Source organism: Nuphar pumila, chromosome 10 (genome assembly GCF_984573655.1).
Source record: "Nuphar pumila chromosome 10, dmNupPumi1.hap1.1, whole genome shotgun sequence".
Classification (NCBI taxonomy): domain Eukaryota; kingdom Viridiplantae; phylum Streptophyta; class Magnoliopsida; order Nymphaeales; family Nymphaeaceae; genus Nuphar; species Nuphar pumila.
The window spans coordinates 4,509,253-4,531,321 of record NC_143258.1 but is presented as its reverse complement, the minus strand read 5'-3'; the positions used below and the strand labels follow the sequence as shown (position 1 = coordinate 4,531,321).

The window sequence follows — 22,069 nt, the reverse complement described above, 5'->3', positions numbered from 1 at the left end:
GGGTGACCCGTTTAATAAACGGGTTAGGCGGGTGGGTCAACCCGCCAACCCGACCCATCAACCCGACCCGCCAACCCGACTCGTGAACCTGAGAACCCGTTTACCCGACCCAACCCATTTATTAAATGGGTTGGCGGGTCGTGTCGGGTTACCCATTTATTAAACGGGTCGGGTTCGTGTTTGCCACAGCCGACCCGTTTAATAAACAGGTCGGGTTCGGGTTGAGGTATGTTGACCCGCCAACCCGACACGATTGCCACCCCTAGTGGAGGGGTGACAACCAAATTTCCTATAACAGTTGGGTTATATCAAGGATCTGCATTAAGCCCTTTCCAATTTGCTATAGTGATGGACGAGCTTACGAGATCCAACAACAACAACAACTACGCCTTCATCCCAAAACAATTGGGGTCAGCGATATGAACCAAAAAAGAAATTCATTTTGGGTCTTCCACATGAATCCTTTTCCTCCAATCATTTCTATCCAATGCCATGTCCTCGGTGAGGTTCAAAGCATTCATATCCTTTCCTATCATCTCCATCCAAGTCTTCCTAGGCCTACCCCGACCTCTTTTAACTAATATATTTTCCCATTTCTCCAACCTTCTAACTGGAGCATCATTAGGCCTTCGCCGAATATGTCCAAACCACCGTAAACGATTCTCTCGCATCTTATTTTCAATGGGTGCAACACCTACCTTCTTACGTATCTCTTCGTTCCGAATCTTATCTTTTATTGTATTTCCACACATCCATCTAAGCATCCGCATCTCAGCTACACTCATTTTTTGAATATGATGTCTCTTGGCAGCCCAACATTCCGTACCATATAGTAAAGCGGGTCTAATAGTCGTCCTATAAAACTTTCCCTTCAACCGCAATGGCATTCTACGATCGCACAGCACTCCAGTAGCACTTTTCCATTTCATCCACCCAACCTTTATCCTATGATTTACATCTCCATCAATTTCTCCATACTTTTGAATGATGGATCCCAAATATTTGAAATAATCATTCACCGGTATATCTTGCTCACCAAGCTTCACTACACTCCCATCACTACTTCGTTGCTTACTAAACCGACATTCCATATATTCAGTCTTACTCTTACTCAACTTAAAACCTCTAGCTTCCAATGTCTGTCTCCATAATTCTAACTTAGCATTAACCCCAGCTCTAGACTCATCAATCAAAACAATATCATCAGCAAACAACATACACCACGGTACATTTTCTTGAATTGATCTCGTAAGCTCATCCATCACTATCGCAATTCGAGAAAATGTGTCGTGGTGTATGTTGTTTGCTGATGATATTGTTTTGATTGATGAGTCTAAAGCTGGGGTTAATGCTAAGTTAGAATTATGGAGACAAACATTGGAAGCAAGAGGTTTTAAGTTGAGTAAGAGTAAGACAAAATATATGGAATGTCGGTTTAGTAAGCAACGAAGTAGTGATGGGAGTGTAGTGAAGCTTGGTGAGCAAGAAATACTGGTGGATGATTGTTTCAAATATTTGGGATCTATCATTCAAAAGTATGGAGAAATTGATGGAGATGTAAATCATAGGATAAAGGTTGGGTGGATGAAATGGAAAAGTGCAACTGGAGTGTTGTGTGATCGTAGAATGCCATTGCAGTTGAAGAGAAAGTTTTATAGGACGACTATTAGGCCCGCTTTACTATATGGTACAGAATGTTGGGCTGCCAAGAGACATCATATTCAAAAAATGAGTGTAGCTGAGATGCGTATGCTTAGATGGATGTGTGGAAATACAATAAAAGATAAGATTCGGAACGAGGAGATACGTAAGAAGGTAGGCGTTGCACCCATTGAAAATAAGATGAGAGAGAATCGTTTACGATGGTTTGGACATATTCGGCGAAGGCCTAATGATGCTCCAGTTAGAAGGATGGAGAAATGGGAAAATATATTAGTTAAAAGAGGTCGGGGTAGGCCTAGGAAGACCTGGATGGAGATGATAGGAAAGGATATGAATGCTTTGAACCTCACCGAGGACATGGCATTGGATAGAAATGATTGGAGGAGAAGGATTCATGTGGAAGACCCAGAATGATTTTCTTTTTTGGTTCATATCGTCGACCCCAATTGTTTTGGGATGAATGCGTAGTTGTTGTTGTTGTTGTATTTAGTAAGAAATATGTGTTACATGAAGACTTTAGGACATATAGATAAGTTTTTTGAAACGTGAAAAATCAATGGCTCACAATGCATTTAAAACTTTACAATACAAAGTATCATGGGCTGTTGATTTTAGTGCTTTCAAAAAACGCTTCTAAACATCAAAAATTCATAATCCAAAACATGCTCACTAAATGAATGATAAAAATTCAATATGTAAAGTCCGATCAATGAAAAACTCGATAGTTAGAAAAGGAACGCCATCGACGGTTGTAGATTTTGGACCTTCCTTTGGTTGGATGGTCCCCCTTCCCTATATGTGTGTGTGTGTGTGTGTCTAACTATCAACATTTTGAAAATTTTATGTGTCTAAAACTTTGTACCCATGTCCAATACCAACACTCATATCAATGCCCAGGTAGCATAGCTGCTAAAGCTTGAATCTACATTTCATGAAAAGGAGGTCAAAAGTAACACCCACTCCAAACATTTTATGACCCAAAGATCACACTCCTTAGCACATTTCTTAGCATTTATATCCAGAGCACCTGAACAGATTCGGAGCATATATGTGTAGGGCACCTTGGTGACTATTTTCCCTATTGACTCAAGGGCAAGTGGAATGCCCTCCCTTACAACTAGAATCACAACCATAAGCTCATCCCCAAAACCATACCTCTCCAGCCCTAGAAATATTTATCATGTGACTTTTCTTCAACAGCAAGTGACCAAAACTTTCTGACCTTCACTCTCAAGAGAACACTCACTAATCTCAACCCTTGAAGAGCCAAGATCTAAATAGTATTACATACATGAAGGTAAAAGAATTACCAAGTAACAACAAAAACAAATATCAAGCACAAAACTGAAAACATACTCATTAGAACGTCTTGGATTTAGAGAAAGATAACTCAACAGCCCAAATCTTTCTATGATCCTTCGAGCAAATGCTTCTGGTGGAGCTAATACAGCACAAAATTGCAGCATGAATAGATCAAGCTCCAAACCTTGTTCACACCTGACAAAACAAACCAAATGACCAATTGTATATTTCCATGTATGTATAGAGAAAAGCAAGACGTGTTGATGCGAAAAGAACAAACCCAGGCATCCTCTTACCAATGAACATTATGATAGTTTTCGCACAGGGACAGAACTGAATGACCATTCCTTCGCCACATACCAGCACGAACCTGAGAACAGAATACCCTAAAACGAAGCGGATGTTCCATCATGAAGGCAGAAAATCCACGTGGATGGCATCCATCCAATACAAGCCCAAAAAAAATCTGTAAACTTCCAGGCGAGTTAGTTGCATTTTTATCTGTAGTCTCCAGCATTTCAGATCCCTCGTGATATTTTTTTATTGTTTTATACAATAACAAACAAATTAGCCGATGCAGAGGAAGGTGAATAGATACATCTTCGGAATCAACATCAAAAGACATATCAGGCCACTCTCTCAAACTTAGAATGCCTAATCCTTCCACCCCACTCTCACAGTTCACCTCTGCAATACCATCTCTAGGCAAGTTATTCATGCCCGTTTGTACTTCTTTGATAAAACCAGCATGTCCAAAATCCATATTATCCAGCCCAGCATCAACGACTGTCATACCAGCTCTGCTGTTACCATCTGCATCACAGTTTATTGCCAGTTCACCATAACCAGAAGAAGAACCAGACCTTAAACTAGACTGCCTTGATGTACCAGCTGCAGGCACCTGCAAATTCGCAGCAGAAGACTGAAATATTCTCATGACACCTCTGCTCCTTATCTTTGATCTGGCAGTCCTAATAAGTGAATCACCAATAGACATTTCAGCACTTGCTGCAATCAACTGAGATCTTAATCTATTAGGCGATCCTAACCATTTGTCAATGGCTCTTAGGCATTCAAACATCAGCCACGTTACAGTACGTGGAACAAAATCATGATCCATATTTTGAGCAATGTCTTTGGCCACCCAAGAAGTGACACCCAGTTTGCTTTCTGTCACACTACAAGCAGAACTCTCCTCAGACAACCTACCAACTTTTGCATGCCGAAGGCTGTCATCATCTATATCTTGCAAGCCAACGTAAAACAGAGCTTTATCCTTAATCTCATCAACATCAACTGATGAAAAAGCTCCAGCCACAAACAATAGGTGTATATTTCCAATTAACTTTTCCAGCATGAAAGATGCATGCCAATTCTCAGTCTCCTCCTCCACATGGAGACCTGTCACTCTCTTTTGAGGATCCATCCCTTGCACAAGAGATAAAATTCGTATCCATGTTCTGGAGATATCTTGACGCTCTCGAGAAACAAACTTGGGCACCTCACTATGGCTCATAACAAAGTGTATATCGTTAACCAAGCTAAAAATAAGTTCATATACACATTGCCACCTATTTCCCTGGCAAAAGAGTTAACATCAACTTATATCACCAGCAGATAAGAGGAGAGTTCAGAGAACACTTTTTATATCCAAGAAGGTCAACAGCTTTGAAATGTAACTATAAACAATGAGATATTAGTTATTATAAAAATATGAATAATTAAAGTCATTAGTTATAACAAAAATTAATCATATTGTAAAAAAGGCTACCAGAAGGGACCATGGCTGATAGCAGAAAGTAATATAAATTAGAGATGAAAGAGAACTTACTGCTATGAAATAAGAAACTACCTGATCACCATAACCCCATTTTGTTTTCTGATGCTCAACCAAGACAAGGTGCAAAAGAATCATTATAGACTAACATCAAGTTACATGATGTCATCAACTTATATACAAGACATTAAGGAGCTGAAGGATAAGCTATCATATGACATGAACGACATCTATTTTTGGAGAAACAAGCATTTCTACCATGAATGCCAGCAGGACTATCATGGTACCAGCAAAAATCCAAAAACAGATACAAATCACCACTTAAGGCCCTGTTTGGATGACGGAGCAAAACTTGGTTTTTGGCAAAACTGGTTTGCCAAAATCCATCCATGGGTGACCAAAACCTGGTTTTCAGGATTTTGGTCACCAAAAACTGTAATAAATAAATAAGAAAAAATAAGGTCGGCCATTTTCTGGCTGGTGTCGCACAATAATCCCACTGGTGGTGATGGTAATGGTCCACCGGCAAAGGCTAGAGAGAGAGGGAGAGAGAGAGATTTTGGGTGGGCTTCATTTTACAATGGCCAAAATGCAAAAGGGTTCCTTATACCGAGGACCCCATTTTGGACAGGCTTCATTTTATGAGGGCAAGTGGCTTCCCTATTTTAGGCAGGATCGCTTTTATGAGGGCTTAAAAAGCATTAAAAAACTTTAAAAATCAACGGCTTAATCAACATCCACAAATTCAAATATTTAAATCCAAAAGGATGATTATAGTAACAATAAAAGAACAAAAATCAATAGCTTAACCTGAAAAGAAATTCAAATGAAGACAATGAAGTCAACCATATAGGAAGAGGCAGAGAATTGCCTGTATGTGACCATCGGTGCTGATGCAAAATAGAAGAAGCTCCTCCAAGCATCCCAATAAAATGCCTAAAAGATTGTTTTCTTTCACAAGACGCGGAGTCAAGGTTGTCACAGTAAAGATCTGCACTGAAAAACTTGATAACAATGGATTCTCAGAGACATCCACATTATTGCCTTCGCCACATTCTTTGATAGCTTCACTTACAATGTCAGCATAATTTTTTATAAATACCTTAGCAAATTCATATTTAAATCTTGGCTCCCCCAGCAACTTCAGGATCAATTCGTGGAGCTCACTTGCAGCATCTTTAGGAAAAAATCTTTGTGCTCTGACAATTACACCCAATAAGTCCGACGATACTGAAAAGATTCTAGTCGCAATAAATCTGAGTAAACTTTCACTGCACTTGCAAAACTCCAGAAGCATGTCAATAGCAGTGGAAGAAAACCCCTTTGAGAGCTCCAACTCCATGTTGGGTTCCCCTTGTTCAGCATTCTCATGAAGCTCTGCTTCTAAACGCAATAGCTTATCTTTCCACAACAGGAGTAGCGCATCAAGAACAGGCTCTACTGACTTAGCAATGTCTTCAGGAAGAGCTTGGACCTTCTCAGGACCTCCATGCTTGGAGCAAAACCCCTGCCTTTTCCAAGCAGTCACATCACCACAGTCACAGCATCCCCCCCCTGTTTGTATGACAGAGTAATCATGATCTTTATGATTCCCATTCCGGAAACAAGGCACACAAATTGCACATGTTGGATCATGCTCACACGTTCGACACCGGTATGCAATATCATTATTTCCCCAAACAGTTCCACATACACCACGGCTGTTGTTACTCCTAGCCAAGTCCTTCAGCACCTCCCCTGGTTCACCTTCAAACATCAGCCACTGCATCCACAGCATGCTTTCATGATAATGGTCCTTTATAATTTTCTTAATCATGACCCCTGGAGAACCCTGTGTCTTGACTATGCAATAAAGATCCATTATCAAGCCATCAGTGGGTAAGATAGCATAAACCAACTCAGGTAACTGACATTTGTTGTTTACAGCGAACGTTACAAGGCCAGGTTGTAGTTGTTCCAACAGCTCCTTAGGAACTCCAAATTGAGCAAGTCTCTGTTAAAAGCAAACAGTAAAAGTTGCAAAGTGAAAAATAGCTGGGAACCAAAATTACCATATGTTTACAGAACATTATTTTTGTCAACAATAAAAAGTGAAAGAAACATACACAGAAACCATAAGAATGAGGAAGAAAAAAATCAAGGTAGGAATAAATGTATGCTGACACACATTAATCAAGTTTCCAGCAATAAAAGGACACAAAACGTGGACTCCATAGGCACGCATGCATTCACATGTAGGGAAAAACAAAATCCACCCATGTCCGAATGAAGGCAGCTATGCAAGTTCTCTCTCGCTCTCATCAAATTATTGATAGTAACATCTGATGATAAAATAAGAAACCAGTTACCTTCTATCTAAGAGATAGAAAAGACCTCCACCATGCAAAACAATTATTTCCCATATAAAGAGAAGGCGGAGAAGGAAAAAAAAATGCACAACATTACAGGCACACTGTACATGTCCATTTACTTAACCAAGTGAAAGCAAAGGAAAAACTGGAGTTCTTCAAACCACCACTATTCAAAATTAAGACTAACTGCCAACTTAGTTCTGTGTATCTGACGGTTAACAGTGAAGGACGTGGGGAATATCTTCATTTCAGAACATTTTAAAGAAATATTATCTGCTCTGAGCAATAGTTGCCAACCTGATAACAACATAAGAGTACTTGCTACTTAAATCACATTGGGGAGAAAATTGGTGTTCTTTAAGACAAACTATGGATAGGGGTGGAAGTCGATCTGTAAGTACTAACCACATGAGGAAAATTGAAATAGACAAGATTAACTGATTTACCAAGACAAATGAAGTTGGGCAGAATTGGACAAGTGGGCTTCATCACCATTTGGCTAAGGGTACTGGAATGACATTGCAGGACCAGGAGCAGAACACTATCAGGCAAAGTAACTAACTAATGCAACTAAACACGCACACGAACCCACACACATAAAAAGAGCGTATACACACACATGCACAAACACAAGAAACTGCATAGGTGGCTATGCATTCAAGCATGCACATGCACTCCCATGAACATGCCAATTTAGGATGCAATCATTCAGGGAAAAAAATACAACGCAATGGTATAATTCATACAGAATAAAACTAACTCGAACATTCAATAATTATCTTGAAAGTCATGGTATTCTTCACTAAAGATCTTGTCTGAAAACTCCTCAACAAAATGAATTAGCCGAAAGAAAGCATAGACACATAATAGAGATAACTCGAACTCTACTTATTTCTCAAAACATTCCAAAAGGTTTTTGGGTTGAAGCTGTTTTAGCATCTGTCTATCTAATAAATCGGCTACCTTCAAAAAATTTGAACAATATCTCGCCTTTTGAAATGTTGTTTACCAAAGAACCCGACTATAGTCGGTTGAGAATTTTTGGTTGCAAATGCTTTGTTCTTACTGACAAGAACGACAAGCTTTCACCGAAAGCCATTGCCTGCGCCTTTCTTGGATATTCCAAAACCCAAAAAGGGTTTCGTTGTTATGATATTAAGAATGATAAATTATATGTTTCCAAAAATGTGAGTTTTCTGAAAAATGTTAATGGGTTTGAAAGAAGTGAACCTTTTAAAGAAAACATGGATTACTCATTTTTATTTGAATTATTAGCTCATGATGATGATAGTGATGATGAACTCACTCCTAATGAGGCCAATAATAAAGAAGACGAAGAAGATATCCCCTTCCATCTTCCTATCTCCCAACATAGTGATGAAGGAGCATCGAGAGACCCTATAACATATACTCATAGATACAGATGCAGTTTTAGGAGTGCTATTGAAAGATACAGTGAACCTAGTGGTTCCAATTCAACAAATGATGAAAATCTACGAAGAACTGAGAGAAATAGAAAGATGCCTTCTAGGTTCATCTCATATGATTCCTTTACTCCTAAACATAGAGCTTGTCTTAACGCCATTCATTCCTATGTAGAACCCAAGAACTTCGAATAAGCCAAAAAGAATGATGAGTGGCTGAAAGCAATGAAACGTGAGCTTTCAGCTTTCAACAGGGCAAAAACTTAGGAATTTCAAGTTCTTCCTAAGGGTAAAAAAGCAATATGGTGCAGATGGGTATTTAAGGTAAAAACTAAGAGCGATGGAACTCTTGAGAGATATAAAGTTCGATTGGTTGCAAAGGGATATAGTCAAGAATATAGGATTGACTATGAAGAAACGTTTGTCGTGTGACCCGAATGGTCATTGTCCAATGCTTCAGCACCGTTGTCTCAATTAACAAATGGAACATCTATCAAATGGATGTTAAAAATGCCTTCCTAAATGGCGATTTAAATGAAGAGGTATATATGAATGCTCCACCAGGAATGGAGACTCCCAAAGAGAAAGTGCTTTGACTTCGAAAAGCACTTTATGGTTTAAAACAAACCCCAAGGCTTGGTATGATAGGTTTAACTCCGTAATGTTAGAAAATAGTTTTTCATCCTGTTTCACTGACACTGTTTTGTTCGTTAGAAAAACCAATGCAGGGATTGTCATTCTGCTTTTATATGCAGATGATATGCTAATAACCGAAAGTGATACTAAAGGGGTTAAAAGCATAAAATCAATTTTAAATGATAGATTTGAAATGTCTGATTTGCGATTTCTAACTTATTTTTTAGGTATTGAAGTGGCATACTCTCATAAAGAGTATTTTTTGTCTCAAACTAAGCTTGCATCTGAGGTTAGTGACAAGTCAGGTATTACGAATGATAAAGTTTGTGAAACTCCTGCTATAGTAGAAGCTAAAATGAAGATTGATGATGGCATTCCTCTCTCCGATCCCACCCCCTACAGGCAGCTTGTGGGATCATTGATGTATATGAGTATTACTAGACCAGATATTTCTCATGCAGTTCATACTGCAAGTTAGTTCCAACATGCATCAACATCAGTTCACATGAGTGCCATCTTGCGGAGTGTGAGATACATAAAAGGTACACTAAACAAGGGAGTATTCTTATCCTCCTCTTCTGAATTGAAATTAATTGTTTATACTGACTCTGACTGGGGAGGTGACCCAAATAACTGTCACTTCACCACTGGTTTTTTGTGTTTTTAGGAGACTCGTTGATCTCATGGAGGTGCAAGAAGCAGCAAAAAGTGTCTTTATCCTCTACTGAAAGTGAATATTGAACCATGACAACTACTACCATGAAAATTGTATGGATTCATCAGTTATTAGAATATATGGGGATCAATGTTGAAGGGCCCACCAAGCTAACAAGAGTGCAATTTATATAGTCAAAAATCATGCATTTCATGAGCGGACTAAACACATTGAGATGGACTGTCACTATGTTTGAGAAGCATATCTCAAATGAGTCATAGATCTTCCGTATGTAACTTCAGAATATCAGTTGGCAGATTTCTTCACCAAAGCTCTGTGTTCTCTGTGATTCAACTTTCTTCTTGGCAAACATTCGGTCATCATGCCCTAAGTTTGAGGGGGTGTTAAATTGTAATCCATTATCATTGTAATGCCCATATATATTTTATATATATAAAGAAAGATACATATACATATATATTTCACATATATGTATATGTATCTATCTAATTATATATATATAAATATATATCAGTCATGCGTTTTAGTCCTTTACATTTTTGCGCATATTCCCTTTGGAATGTGTATATAATTTCTTTTTTTCCTTTTTACTTTTTTTTCCTTTTTCTTTTTTACTTTCTTTTATTCTTTTTTGGGATTGCCTTGGGAGGGACCCAATATGATCGTTGGAGGGGCTCCAATGATCACATTGGGGCCTCTCCAAGGCCCCCCTTTTTGTGTTATATATAGGGGTCTTCTCCCCTTTGTAAAAGCATTCTTTGGAGCTTATGCTCTCCAATTTCTTCAATACAAATTTCTTATATTTTTAGGCTTGTGTGCATTTGTGAGATTTAGTGGGTTGTGCTTTTGTGCACAAGTGTTCTAAAGAGTTCTTATTGTGCATGTGTGCACGTGTATATCATCAAGAATATTAAGGTCTTGATCATAGTATCTTGTTGAAGATATTCTTACAATCTGGTCCATAATCGATATACATCAGTTCAATATTACTTTCCCCTAATGATGGGGCATTAACAGTATATATAGTATATACTACAAGATCATGTCAAATTGAATATAATAAACAAAATACCCATGGATCTTCATCGCATAGAATGCAAGTCTCTATCCAAAAGTACCACAAAATGGGGCTAGTCATCTAAAAAAGAGAAGGGGGAAAAAAAAGGAACGTGATAGAGAGACGAAAAATACGGAGTTTAGTAAAAACAAATTGTGTTAGGGAACACAGTCAAAATGTAAACCAGTAAACTAGAGAATTCTTACTTCAACTAGGAATCTTCATACCCTCAACAAGAAGTGAAACAAGGGGCAGAGCTACAAGGATTCTTAGCAAAGAAAAGGGAATGCTTGAGATTTAACACACAATCAAAAAAGAAGAAATTGCAGTTCAGGATTACCATTGAGAGCAGTGCAAGAAGATTAAGAACTAGATAACAAGCACACACAAGAGGTAGGAGTGAAGAGATCAAAGAGGATGAAGAAGGGGGAACACAATCTCTGGAAAGAAAACAAAAGTATCAAATAATTATCTTAAAAGAAGTCAGGATTTTCAAAAGAAAGAAAAGAAAAAGATAACAAGGACTCAAGCGGCAGAACAGATAAGTAAGCCATTACATAAATAACTAGGTTTATCAACTCAAGAATATAAGGTAGAAATCAATTTCCCAGGACCCCAATCACGTGAACCTGTAGATCATGTTGTTCTTTGTATTTTGAAAGAACAAGTCAATCCTTTGAAAGGACCTAGACTTCTACCGCAGCCATAAGAATCACCAACTGGCCTAAAACTCCAAGCCATCTACCACCTTTCCACAAACGTGAGATCCAATGCAGAAATAGTGATTATTACTAACCAGCTAATGACAAATACAAACCATATATTTTGATAAGTAACTGGAATTTAGACAGACACTAAATAAGTGGATAACTGGTCTTCTCTTGCTTTGGTGCAAGATGCATATGCTAGCAACTAGAGGAGAGGGGGAGGAAGAGCTTCAAATTATCCATATTATTCTACAGTTGATGACTTCCAGTACGTTATTAACGATGAGAAGAACGTATGTCTCATTGAAATTTATTGGAACTTGAAACATGTTTCAAAATTATGTTATTATGAACACAATGAGTTAATAGTTCTGAACATGCAGTAGCCATCACATATGCACAGACATATATGTGAGACTTGGTGATGTTTTAAGATGAATCAACCTATGAAAACATAGATACATAAAAACATACAAGAAAATACCTATAAGTTTACATACATAAATCTGTGTTCGCGTAGCAGAGCGCCGCATCTCTCCCACTGGGGATTAGTGATTATTAGTAACACGAATCAATCCATCTTCCTTTAACATAATTGATCAGAATTCTGTGTTACCAACTCAAAGGATGATGATAAACTCCCAGTTTTCAGTGGCACCTTTAAATCCTCTTGTTGTTCCAGACAAGGCTTGCATTTTATCTTCTATATACAATGTTGTATTAAAAGCCAAGTGATACACTAAGATTGAATTTCTCCAAATAAATTGTTTCTTTTCTAGCATATATCAACCACAGACTGCAACAACCATATTTAGGGTTGTGCTCTTTTAACAACAATCCCCAGCTGGAGACAATTTTCCTCACCCAAACACAGCCCCTACATGGTAAGGACACCTAAATTTTCCTTTAATACTTTATCTTCTATTTCTGTTTTTGGGTGTTAGAGAGGAAAGTTTTATGCAGCTCTATCTCAACGGAAAAATAACCATTTTACCATGTTATCTCGCTCACGCACATTCCGCACATAACATTGACCTCGATGCTTAAGACACCCTTGACACAAGGCAAGCATGGCAACGAAAAAGACACCCTCACCCTCAACCCCTGTCTAGGGACGCTGTTCCAAAACAAGGGTGTGACTGCAAGTTAGAAAAAGATTGCTCTGTAATCAAGGCTTCCAAAATCATGTCCAATTCTACGTCAAGGAACCACTCAGAACCTACATATTCGATTCAGTTCGCTCAAATGGTGCACTGAACTAGTACAACCCGACGGGAACTAACTGCCGACCATGCGAGTACAATTAATTCTGCAGACCATCCCATCACCAAACCCTAAATTCCCAGTTTCTACAAACGTGAATTCATCAAATTCGCATCAGATAACGTCTTCAAGCTACGCAAAAGGGCCGAAACAACCCTCAAGTACGAAAACAAACGCCCCCCATAGAAGCAGATGCACTGAAACCGAATTCCGAGACTACAAATTGTAGAAATGAATCGCAAGAGTCGAAAGCAGAAGATCAGAAACCAGAAAGTAAAATGCAGATTCGAATAGAAAGAAATCGCTCATGAGATCGGGTAAGTGGCTTACCCGAATGATCAATTCGGTCGGCGAGGGGATCGGAAGCTGCGGCGGAGGCGAATCGACGTCCATCCCGGCCATGAAGCGCAGCCACCGCCAACAACCCCACTGCCCGGTCCAGCGCCTTTGCCGCCCCAGTGTTACCTAAATCAAGATAAAGATGGCTGCTCAAGGATGCTTAATCCTCCTCTTCCTACGGTTTTCATCTCTCTCTCTCTCTCTCTCTCTCTCTCTCTCTCTGTTAGAGACGTCTAGAACGACAAGGAGAGACGTTTTAGAAGCGAGCTTTGCATTTCCCAGAGAGCCCACAAGCCGGCTTTCCCCTACGTTACACCTCCACTTTTTTTACGAGGGTCCTTCCACTGTTCCACAGCCTTTGCAGGCCTGGGCCACGATCTTTCGGACCTGGGTCGGTCTTGTGCGGGATCTTTTGATCCGGGTCTCGGATCCGAAGTTCAGATTTAGTCCGTATGATAGCAATGTCACAATGACACGGATAAAAAGACATGAGACACGCTATTTTTTGTGCATTCTTCTATTAAAAATAGTATACCGAGGAGCACAATACGAGGGCAAGTCCCTGTGACATAGTGTGATAGGATCAGTAGCGAGAAGGGTCTTGGCTGGGTGTCAATGAGTTGGATCTGGTTCGGACTTATGTGGGTCCAAACCCAGATTTAACTTTGAAGTGTGGTGCCCGTCCCAAAAGAAATGTTTGAATATCTCTGACTTGAATTTGGGGATGAGAATGTATCAGATTTGGTTTGGATGTAAGCATTACTAAATATAGGTATTGGCTGATTGGAATTGGACTTAGACTTGGATTTGGATTTGGACTTGGATTGATAGACCCATGCGCTTTTTGCAGTGCTGGTTGGCATAAAGCCTCAAATGCCCCTTGCCTAGCAAGGACTAAGCCCTGGTTCGGTCCTGCAGTCATGGAAGCACACTCTAGATTTCAACTTATGACGCCCCCTTACACTTGAGTTCCGATCGGGTGCAATATGATTGCACAAAAATTTGTGCATTAAGCACTCCATCGCCCTCCATCAGGTCTTGGATTCCACACCTGGCAGTAGGGGTGGCAATCGGGTCGGGTTGGCGGGTTGGCGTGTCAGCATACCTCAACCCGAACCCGACCCATTTATTAAACGGGTCGGCTGTGGCAAACACGAACCCGACCCGTTTAATAAACGGGTAACCCGACACGACCCGCCAACCCATTTAATAAATGGGTTGGGTCGGGTAAACGGGTTTTCAGGTTGGCGGGTCGGGTTGGCGGGTTGACCCACACGCCTAACCCGTTTATTAAACGGGTCAGCCGGGTTGGCATACCCCCAACCCGAACCCGACCTGTTTAATAAACGGGTTACACGGGTCGACCCGTTACGGGTTGGCTTAAGCCCAACCCGAACCCGCCTAAGAGGCGGGTTGGCGGGTCGTGTCAGAAATTGCCACCCCTACCTGGCAGGCCCTGGCCGCAATAATGCACAAATATTTGTGCAATCATCTTGCACCTGATCCCTTAACCAGATGAGCATTGCCGTTGCTTCAAATTTTGATTATGAATCGTGTGTTGTTTGTTATACCAACCTTGGTTTTAAGGTGAGATAAAGAAGAATAAGAGATGAGCTTATAAGGTCATAAGTTCAAAACCCATGGGTGGCATCTCGGTTACAAGGTCAAAGCTGGGTATAATCCTAATGGATAGGGAAAACCTCAAGGGTTTTATCAGCCAGAGGTCAACCAATTTATGGTTGGTGATGCTGGGTTTTCCCCTTGGATTATCCAAAAAGGGAAGTAGAACCAAAAGGAATCCAACCAGTAGGTGAGATAAGAAGAATAAGAGATGAGCTTATAAGGGCTACGTTCATCTCCTAGGGGGAACTTGTGAGTGTCGCCAAGTTGACAGGATGTCATAAGTTCAAAACCCATGGGTGGCATCTCGGGCACAAGGTCAAAGCTATGTATGATCTTGATGTATAGAAGGAACCTCGAGGGTTTTATCAACTAGAAGCCAACCAATGTATGGTTGGTGATGCTGGGTTTTCCCCTTGGATCATCAAAAAAGAGAGTTAGAACCAAAAGGAATCCAACTAGTAGGTGAGATAAGAAGAATAAGAGATGAGCTAATTAGGGCTCCCTTCATCTCCTAGAGGGAACTTGTGAATGTCACCAAGTTGACAGGATGTCATAAGTTCAAAACCTATGGGTGGCATCTCGGGAACAAGGTTAAAGCTGGGTATAGTCCTGATGAATAAGGTGAACCTCAAGGGTTTTATCAACCAGAGGCCAACCAATGCATGGTTGTTGATGCCGGGTTTACCCCTTGGATTATCCAAAAAGGAGATTAGAACCAAAAGGTCCAGCTAGCTATAAGAATCCAGGTTCATGGTTTACGATTTGGTGGCTTAAAACAAAATAATTGATGGAAATATGAAAGTATGAACAGAACCTACATGAAACATTTCTTTTGGAATCTTTGTTTTGGATTCCTTCACATGGAACAGATAATGGACTCCTTTTCTTGTAAGGATATTTATTCTTTGTTAGCCTCACACGCAAGGTGCTTCTAGACAAGGGCATTCCTTTCATATTGAATTGACATAGATCTTCTACAAGCCATTGTCAACGATTGTTACCAAATACCACCTCCCAATCAAACCCTAAGTGGCGTTTGACTAGGACCTGTGAGTTGCAGCCCACAGGCCCTGTTTGGGATGTGTCCCAGACCTCATATCAAATGTGTGACAGCGCCCGAGCAGGTACCGGTCAGTCCCTGCCCAGGAACATCCTATGAGTTAGGGATGGCAGTGGGGCGGGGCGGGGGATAAGGTCTCCACCCCCGCCCCGCCTCAAGATTTTATCCTCCACCCCCGCCTCCATCCCCGGCGGGGAATGGATTTTATCCTCCATCCCCGCCTTCATCCCCGGTTCAAACGGGGATGAGGCGGGGCGGGGATATTGCGGGGTAAAGTGGTTGGGGGCGGGGATTATGGCGGGGACGGGGCGGGGTGGGGAAAAGTGCACGTCCATCCCCGCCTCCACCCCCAGACGGGGATGGATTTTAACCTTCGTCCCCGTCTCCATCCCCGTTTCATACCCTTCATCCCCGGTCCAAACGGGGCGGGGCCTCGCTTTCCCCCGGTCCACTGCCATCCCTACTATGAGTCAAACACACCCTGAGCGGGTTCAGTTTGGATAGTAAATACATCCAAATTTAAACAGTTTTTTTTTTTTAGTTTAGAAAAAAAAAACTCGGAAAAAATGTTTAAATTCAGGACATGACAAGCCAGGAGAATCCCTATGGCATATTGTTTGATGAAATTGGCAGTCAGTCAATTAGCTTGATCAAGCTCGGTCATGCCACTCTATGGCAGTCAGTCAATTAGCATCTAATTGTCCCAAGTAGTAGGCGATATTAATATTCTTAACATGCACACAAAATGCATGCAGTTGTCCCAACTAATGTGAAAAACCTTCTTGAATAATTGATGTTATACATAATCAGGTCTCTATAATTGATGTGAAACTATGTTAGCAAACTAGTATTATTCAGGTATTTGCGAATGTCCCACACATTTGCAGAGCTACTCGAGGAGTATTTACATACAGGAGGTTCACAAATTATATTTGTGAAGTACTGTATTTGTAGCAGTCTCATCAAAGTATGAAAGTCTAGGATATTCGCAACATTTTTTTTTACGAATGTCACACACATTTGTGGATCTCCTTGAAGAGTATTTACTTAAGTGAAGTTTTACAAGTTATATTGATGAATGTCATATTTTATTTGCGAATTTTTGCATAAATTTTTTTTATTGAAAGGTTCCAAACATTCTACAACATACTTATATATCACGTCAGCAGGTTCGTATGTGCGAAACACAAAAATGTTCTAAAAAAATTGAAAATTGGCGATTTTAGACTTGCAGGAGATATCAAATTACTAGTATTTTGAGAAGCACACTATTTTGCAAGGATAGTATGAACATTTTCAGTTTAATTTTTGCATCCAAGTCTGACCCAAATCCCAAACTGATTATATGCAGATATGTATTTGAATAGCTATTTTATGCTAGTATGATCCAAATTCAGTTCTACCATCCCTATTTGATTAGTCAGGATCCAATTAGGTCAGATTCAGTGAACCATATATCCAAACCAAATCTAACCTTCCTACCTACACGGTTTTGGATATGTTGGCTGGGACTCTTAGGGTGTTGAAGAAGGGATTATGGTAGGAGATCCACCACAGTATTGGTGGGGTTGGGTCCATTCTCATCCATCTGATGTGGATGGCACTAAATCCAAGGCAGTCGTGGGTCAGTAGCTACAACCACCAAGACCTCATGTTGATCCAGGTCCATCTATGATCTAAAAAGTATGAAAGCAAATCAGTGTGGTTGCCCACAACTGTCATCTGTTGTTAAAGAATTAACAGGTCAGATTCAGTTTGGATGTAGGTATTGCAGACAACCTAATGGGATATTCCCTAGTCAGATTAAAATTTGGAGTTAGAGTTAGATGGGAAAAGGTATTACCTAATTCAGGTTTGAGTAGTTAGTCAAATATATTTAGGGATGCAAATAAGTCGGACCCAGGATGGAGATTTTGCAATTTTAGGCTGTCCAGGATCCGACAAAATCCGACTTCCTCATGTATTTAGCTGTTCCGGATCCGACCTGTTTGCATCCCTGAATATATCACATGTATGCTTGGATTAGGATTTTCCATCAAATTCGGATTTGGTTTCAAATTTGGATCTAATATTGTGTACGAGATCCAAATTCGATTATTAAGAAGATGTCATATGTTCTACCAAATCTGATTAAACAGATTTGGTTTCTGGTCATATATCTGACCTATATCTGATCAGTTGACATCCCTAATCTCTTTGATGTATACTTATGGATCGGGCTGTCAACAGGTCGGATATTTGACTCATCAAGATGCACTCAAACTTGCCCAAATAACATGTACTTGGGCTCGAGTTCAAGTTATGCATGGTTGAAAACATAAAGCCCAACACAACCCACATAATTTAAAGTGTTTAGAATATAAAAAAATTGCATGAAAAACAAATAGAATATCAGCATTAAGTCAGGTATCAAGCAAAACCCATATTTCAAAATTTAGTCCAATCAAATGAGGCTATAATAAACAAAATCTGTAAAGTAGGCACAACTAGTTTTTACATAGAAGTTACTAAAAGGGTGTGTGTTTCATGTATTTTCTTAAGAAAGAGGTCATCTTTCATAAGAATGAGGGTCTCTTTCTTAAGAGCTTAAGAGGAGTGAAAGTTCACAAGAAAAACCTGATGGAGCCCACATAATAAATGCAAAAAAAGAACTTTCTTATAAAAAATGATTGCACACTTTTAAGGGAAAACGACTCCTCATGAGTGTACCGAGTAAGAAAAAACTTGCTGATAAAAAGGGTAATAGCTTACCTATGGGGTGGTAGGACCCAATGGTATAGTTGTATAACTGGTAGGCAAAGGGTAATAATTTATTACAAATGTTTGTAGGTACAAATGCCTTGATCTTCATGACACGACACGACACGTTGTTTTTTATCCAATAGGGCCTCATAATTATATTCAACACATTCAAAATAGTGGAGCTTAGCTTTTAAATAGTTTTTTTTTTTGAGAAAATGATTATTGTACACTTAATTTGACATGATTTCCTAAAAACATTACAATTTCTGCTATTTTTTCTGATGTCTAAACTCGCAAATGTAAGGTGATAAAATGATCATTTTAACCTTCACATGTGTGGACATCATGAGATATGCAAATTTCTTTTGTGGCAAACTTTATTACTGATTTTCAACAAAAAAAATTAAGAATTCGCACGATTTTTTCCGAAAATTCAAAAAAAATAATAATAAATGACAAATTGATTGGTGCATTAGCTTCCGAACGCCACCAAAATCTCACATTGTGAACTATTGATTTTTGAAGCCCTATGAAAGCCTGATTCCTACTAAGAAAAATATTTAGATCACAAATTTAAGTTAGATTCACGCAAAACAACCATAAAAATGAAAGAAAATGAAAAATAAGCATTTATATACCAAAAAATATTTGTACCAAATATGGTCCTTGGTAAAATTGCATTTTATTCTTGGATAAAGCCATGTTCATTTTACAAGCGTGTATTCTCATACAAACGGTAATTTATGTTGATCACACCAATGTTGTCAAAATTGTTGCGAAGTGGCTTGAATCGGTAGATTTGTATCACATCAGTAGGAAATCGATATTAAACAGATCCGTTTGAATTTTTTAAATAAACCCATAAAAATGTTATAATATAGTTTTTTGATGTATTTAAATATTTTTAATATTATTTTAATAATTTGTGACACACGTTGGTCAGTATGCAAGATATTGACATTAGGAGTATCAATGGGTTGGGTTGGGTTGGGTTAGGACCCATGTGGAACCAGACTTGGGCCAGATTTTTGGGTATGGTATCGGGTCTGAACCTAGGTCTAATCGGGTCTACGATAAGCGAAACCATACCTGAATCCGATAAAAACTACATGAACAACACTCGGACCATACCCGGTAAAATAATATTTTTTGTCATTTTTACATTAAAAATTTGCAGATCATAGTCAAAACTCGGGTCTGGTCGGGTCTATACCCGGGCAATGTGTTAATCAGACATTTGGATCCGGACTCAGGTCATCTTAATTGTCACCATACCCGGACCTTTTTGTATAAATGATTGGTTAAGTTGGTGCTAATGTAATATTTTAGTCACGGTACTGACTACTAACTAGTATTTTTTTTAAACATCGGTTCACCGGGGAATCGGTTTTTTAAGAAAACCTATGAATCAAATCAAATCGAATTGTGTACAAATCATCAACCTTTTCCCATCAAATGATATGTGTCATAAAATAATAAAAAACATTAAACAAATTTATTAACCCCCTTAAAAATAATAAACAAATGAATTGAAGTTTTTGTGAATCGACCCCTTTTGAATCGTCGTTGGGGTAATTAGATCTGAATCGGACGATTCAGATCGATTTTGGCAATGCTATGTAAAACCCTCAAGGTACCTTCCATGCCTATTAGAATAGTGACAATTGGGATCTAGTTCTGCCTTCCACTGCAACAGTCGGTGAGCCGATTCGAACTTCAGCCGATCCAGCGACCCGTGTGATTCTTTTTTTTGGGGCCAGTGTATAGCAGTGCATGGCTGACACAGGCTTCAGCCGATATGGCAACTCAAGCCAGTTCGGCTTTCAGCTGACCTAAGTAGGGCCGATTCAGTCTTCAGTTGATCGATCCGAGGCTGGTTTGGCCTTCAGCTGACAGACCTGAGATCGGTTCGGCCCTCAACAGAGTTGGGTTTGTCTTCCAACCAGAGCCGAGCCGGTTTTCTGTTTCTTTCGGGGGATGGCTGACTCGGTTCGGTCCCCACTTAGTTGCGGGGACTAAACCGAGTCAATTGATCCCTCTGTGCGCCCAACCAGGCCAAGTTTGACCTTCTGATCTGACCTGGTTCGATCCCCGTCAAGTTAAGGGGACTGAACTGACTTGGATTGGGGGGGGGGGGGGCAGACCCGACCTATTATGACCCACCAGTTGGGTCTGGCCCGATCCTCATGGGTCAAACCTTCGCATGTGCCCTTAAACTCGTAATAAAAAAATTAAGAAACTTTTAAGGATTTTATTATTCGATTTAAGGCCATTAAGTATGCATTTTGAGTCCTTTTAGAGGGTTGTCTTCAGTTACTTTTCGACCCTATATTAATTATGGTTATATTTTCTTTTTGTTCATATGCATGTATTGATAATGGCTATATTTTTTTTTATATGCATGTATTGATATATTTGAATTATGATAGTCTTTTCATGATAAAGGTTTGATATTCTAAAATGAGTTGATTGAAACAACATGTTACCAAAGTAACCTCACTTGTAAAATTTGACTTGTTTGGAATAATGAGATATTTATATATTTAGGTTTCATGCAAATAGTGATCGGCCCAAAGGAAGATTATTATTTGGTCGAGCCCATATATATATATATATATGTATATATATATATTCAGTAATAAATATGAGAGGATTATACGGTTTTACATGTGAATAACAAGTCGGTCCAAATAAAAACTCATTTTTAATAAGATTAATTGTCCATATTTGATTATTGTGATGAGAGTACCACTTACAAGTTGACATTTTTGTCCAAAGACTGAATGCCAATGTTGTGTTGGGTGTCTTATAATGGGATTCATCACAGTTTAAATATGCTTGTTTATGTTAATGCATGTGGATATGTATGCCAATTGCGAGCTCATTTTGTTCTTGATTTAGTTAATACATTTGCTTCTACGATATCTGCAAATATAAATTTGATCTTCGTTTTGAATGACTCTAACTTTAAAAACTAGAAAGGGAATGTTATGATTATTCTCAGATGCATGAATCTAGACCTTGCACTTCGAGAGGATTAACCACCTGCTCTTACAGATAGGAGTTTCACTGAGGATAAAAGAAACTATAAGCGGTGAGATCAATCTAATTGCATGAGTCTTATGATCATGAAGCGTGCAATTCTAAAAACCTTTAGGGGCATTATGTCTGAAGAGGTTAATGCCAAGACGTTCTTTGAGGAAATCGAAAAGCGTTTTGCTAAAAACGAAAAGGCTCAGACAAGCACTCTCCTTTCGAGTCTTGTTTCAATGAGGTATAAAGGTAAAAGGAATATTAGAGAGTATGTTATGAAAATGTCTCATCTTGCTTTAAAACTAAAAGCACTAAAGTTAGAATTGTCTATGGACTTACTCGAGCACTTAGTTTTGATCTCTTTCTACGCAATACAGTTGGTTTAAGGTCAATTAAAACTGTCAGAAAGACAAATGG

At 39.2% G+C, this 22,069-nt stretch overlaps 1 protein-coding gene across 2 annotated transcripts in view; it reads right to left on the bottom strand.

Moving 5' to 3' along the window:
* LOC149823309 (E3 ubiquitin-protein ligase PRT6-like) overlaps positions 1-14,281 on the bottom strand; it is a 133,201-nt gene extending 118,920 nt beyond the window's left edge. For both annotated transcript variants that reach the window (XM_090018775.1, XM_090018774.1), the window contains exons 1-4: positions 13,186-14,281; positions 5,613-6,734; positions 3,261-4,543; positions 3,019-3,159 (exon numbers count right to left, since the gene is read on the bottom strand). In XM_090018775.1, coding sequence (XP_089874901.1) covers positions 3,019-3,159; positions 3,261-4,543; positions 5,613-6,734; positions 13,186-13,257 — 2,618 coding nt within the window. In that variant the 5' untranslated portion in view covers positions 13,258-14,281. The remainder of the gene's footprint in view (positions 1-3,018; positions 3,160-3,260; positions 4,544-5,612; positions 6,735-13,185) is intronic.
* Between the last annotated feature and the right edge of the window lie 7,788 nt (positions 14,282-22,069).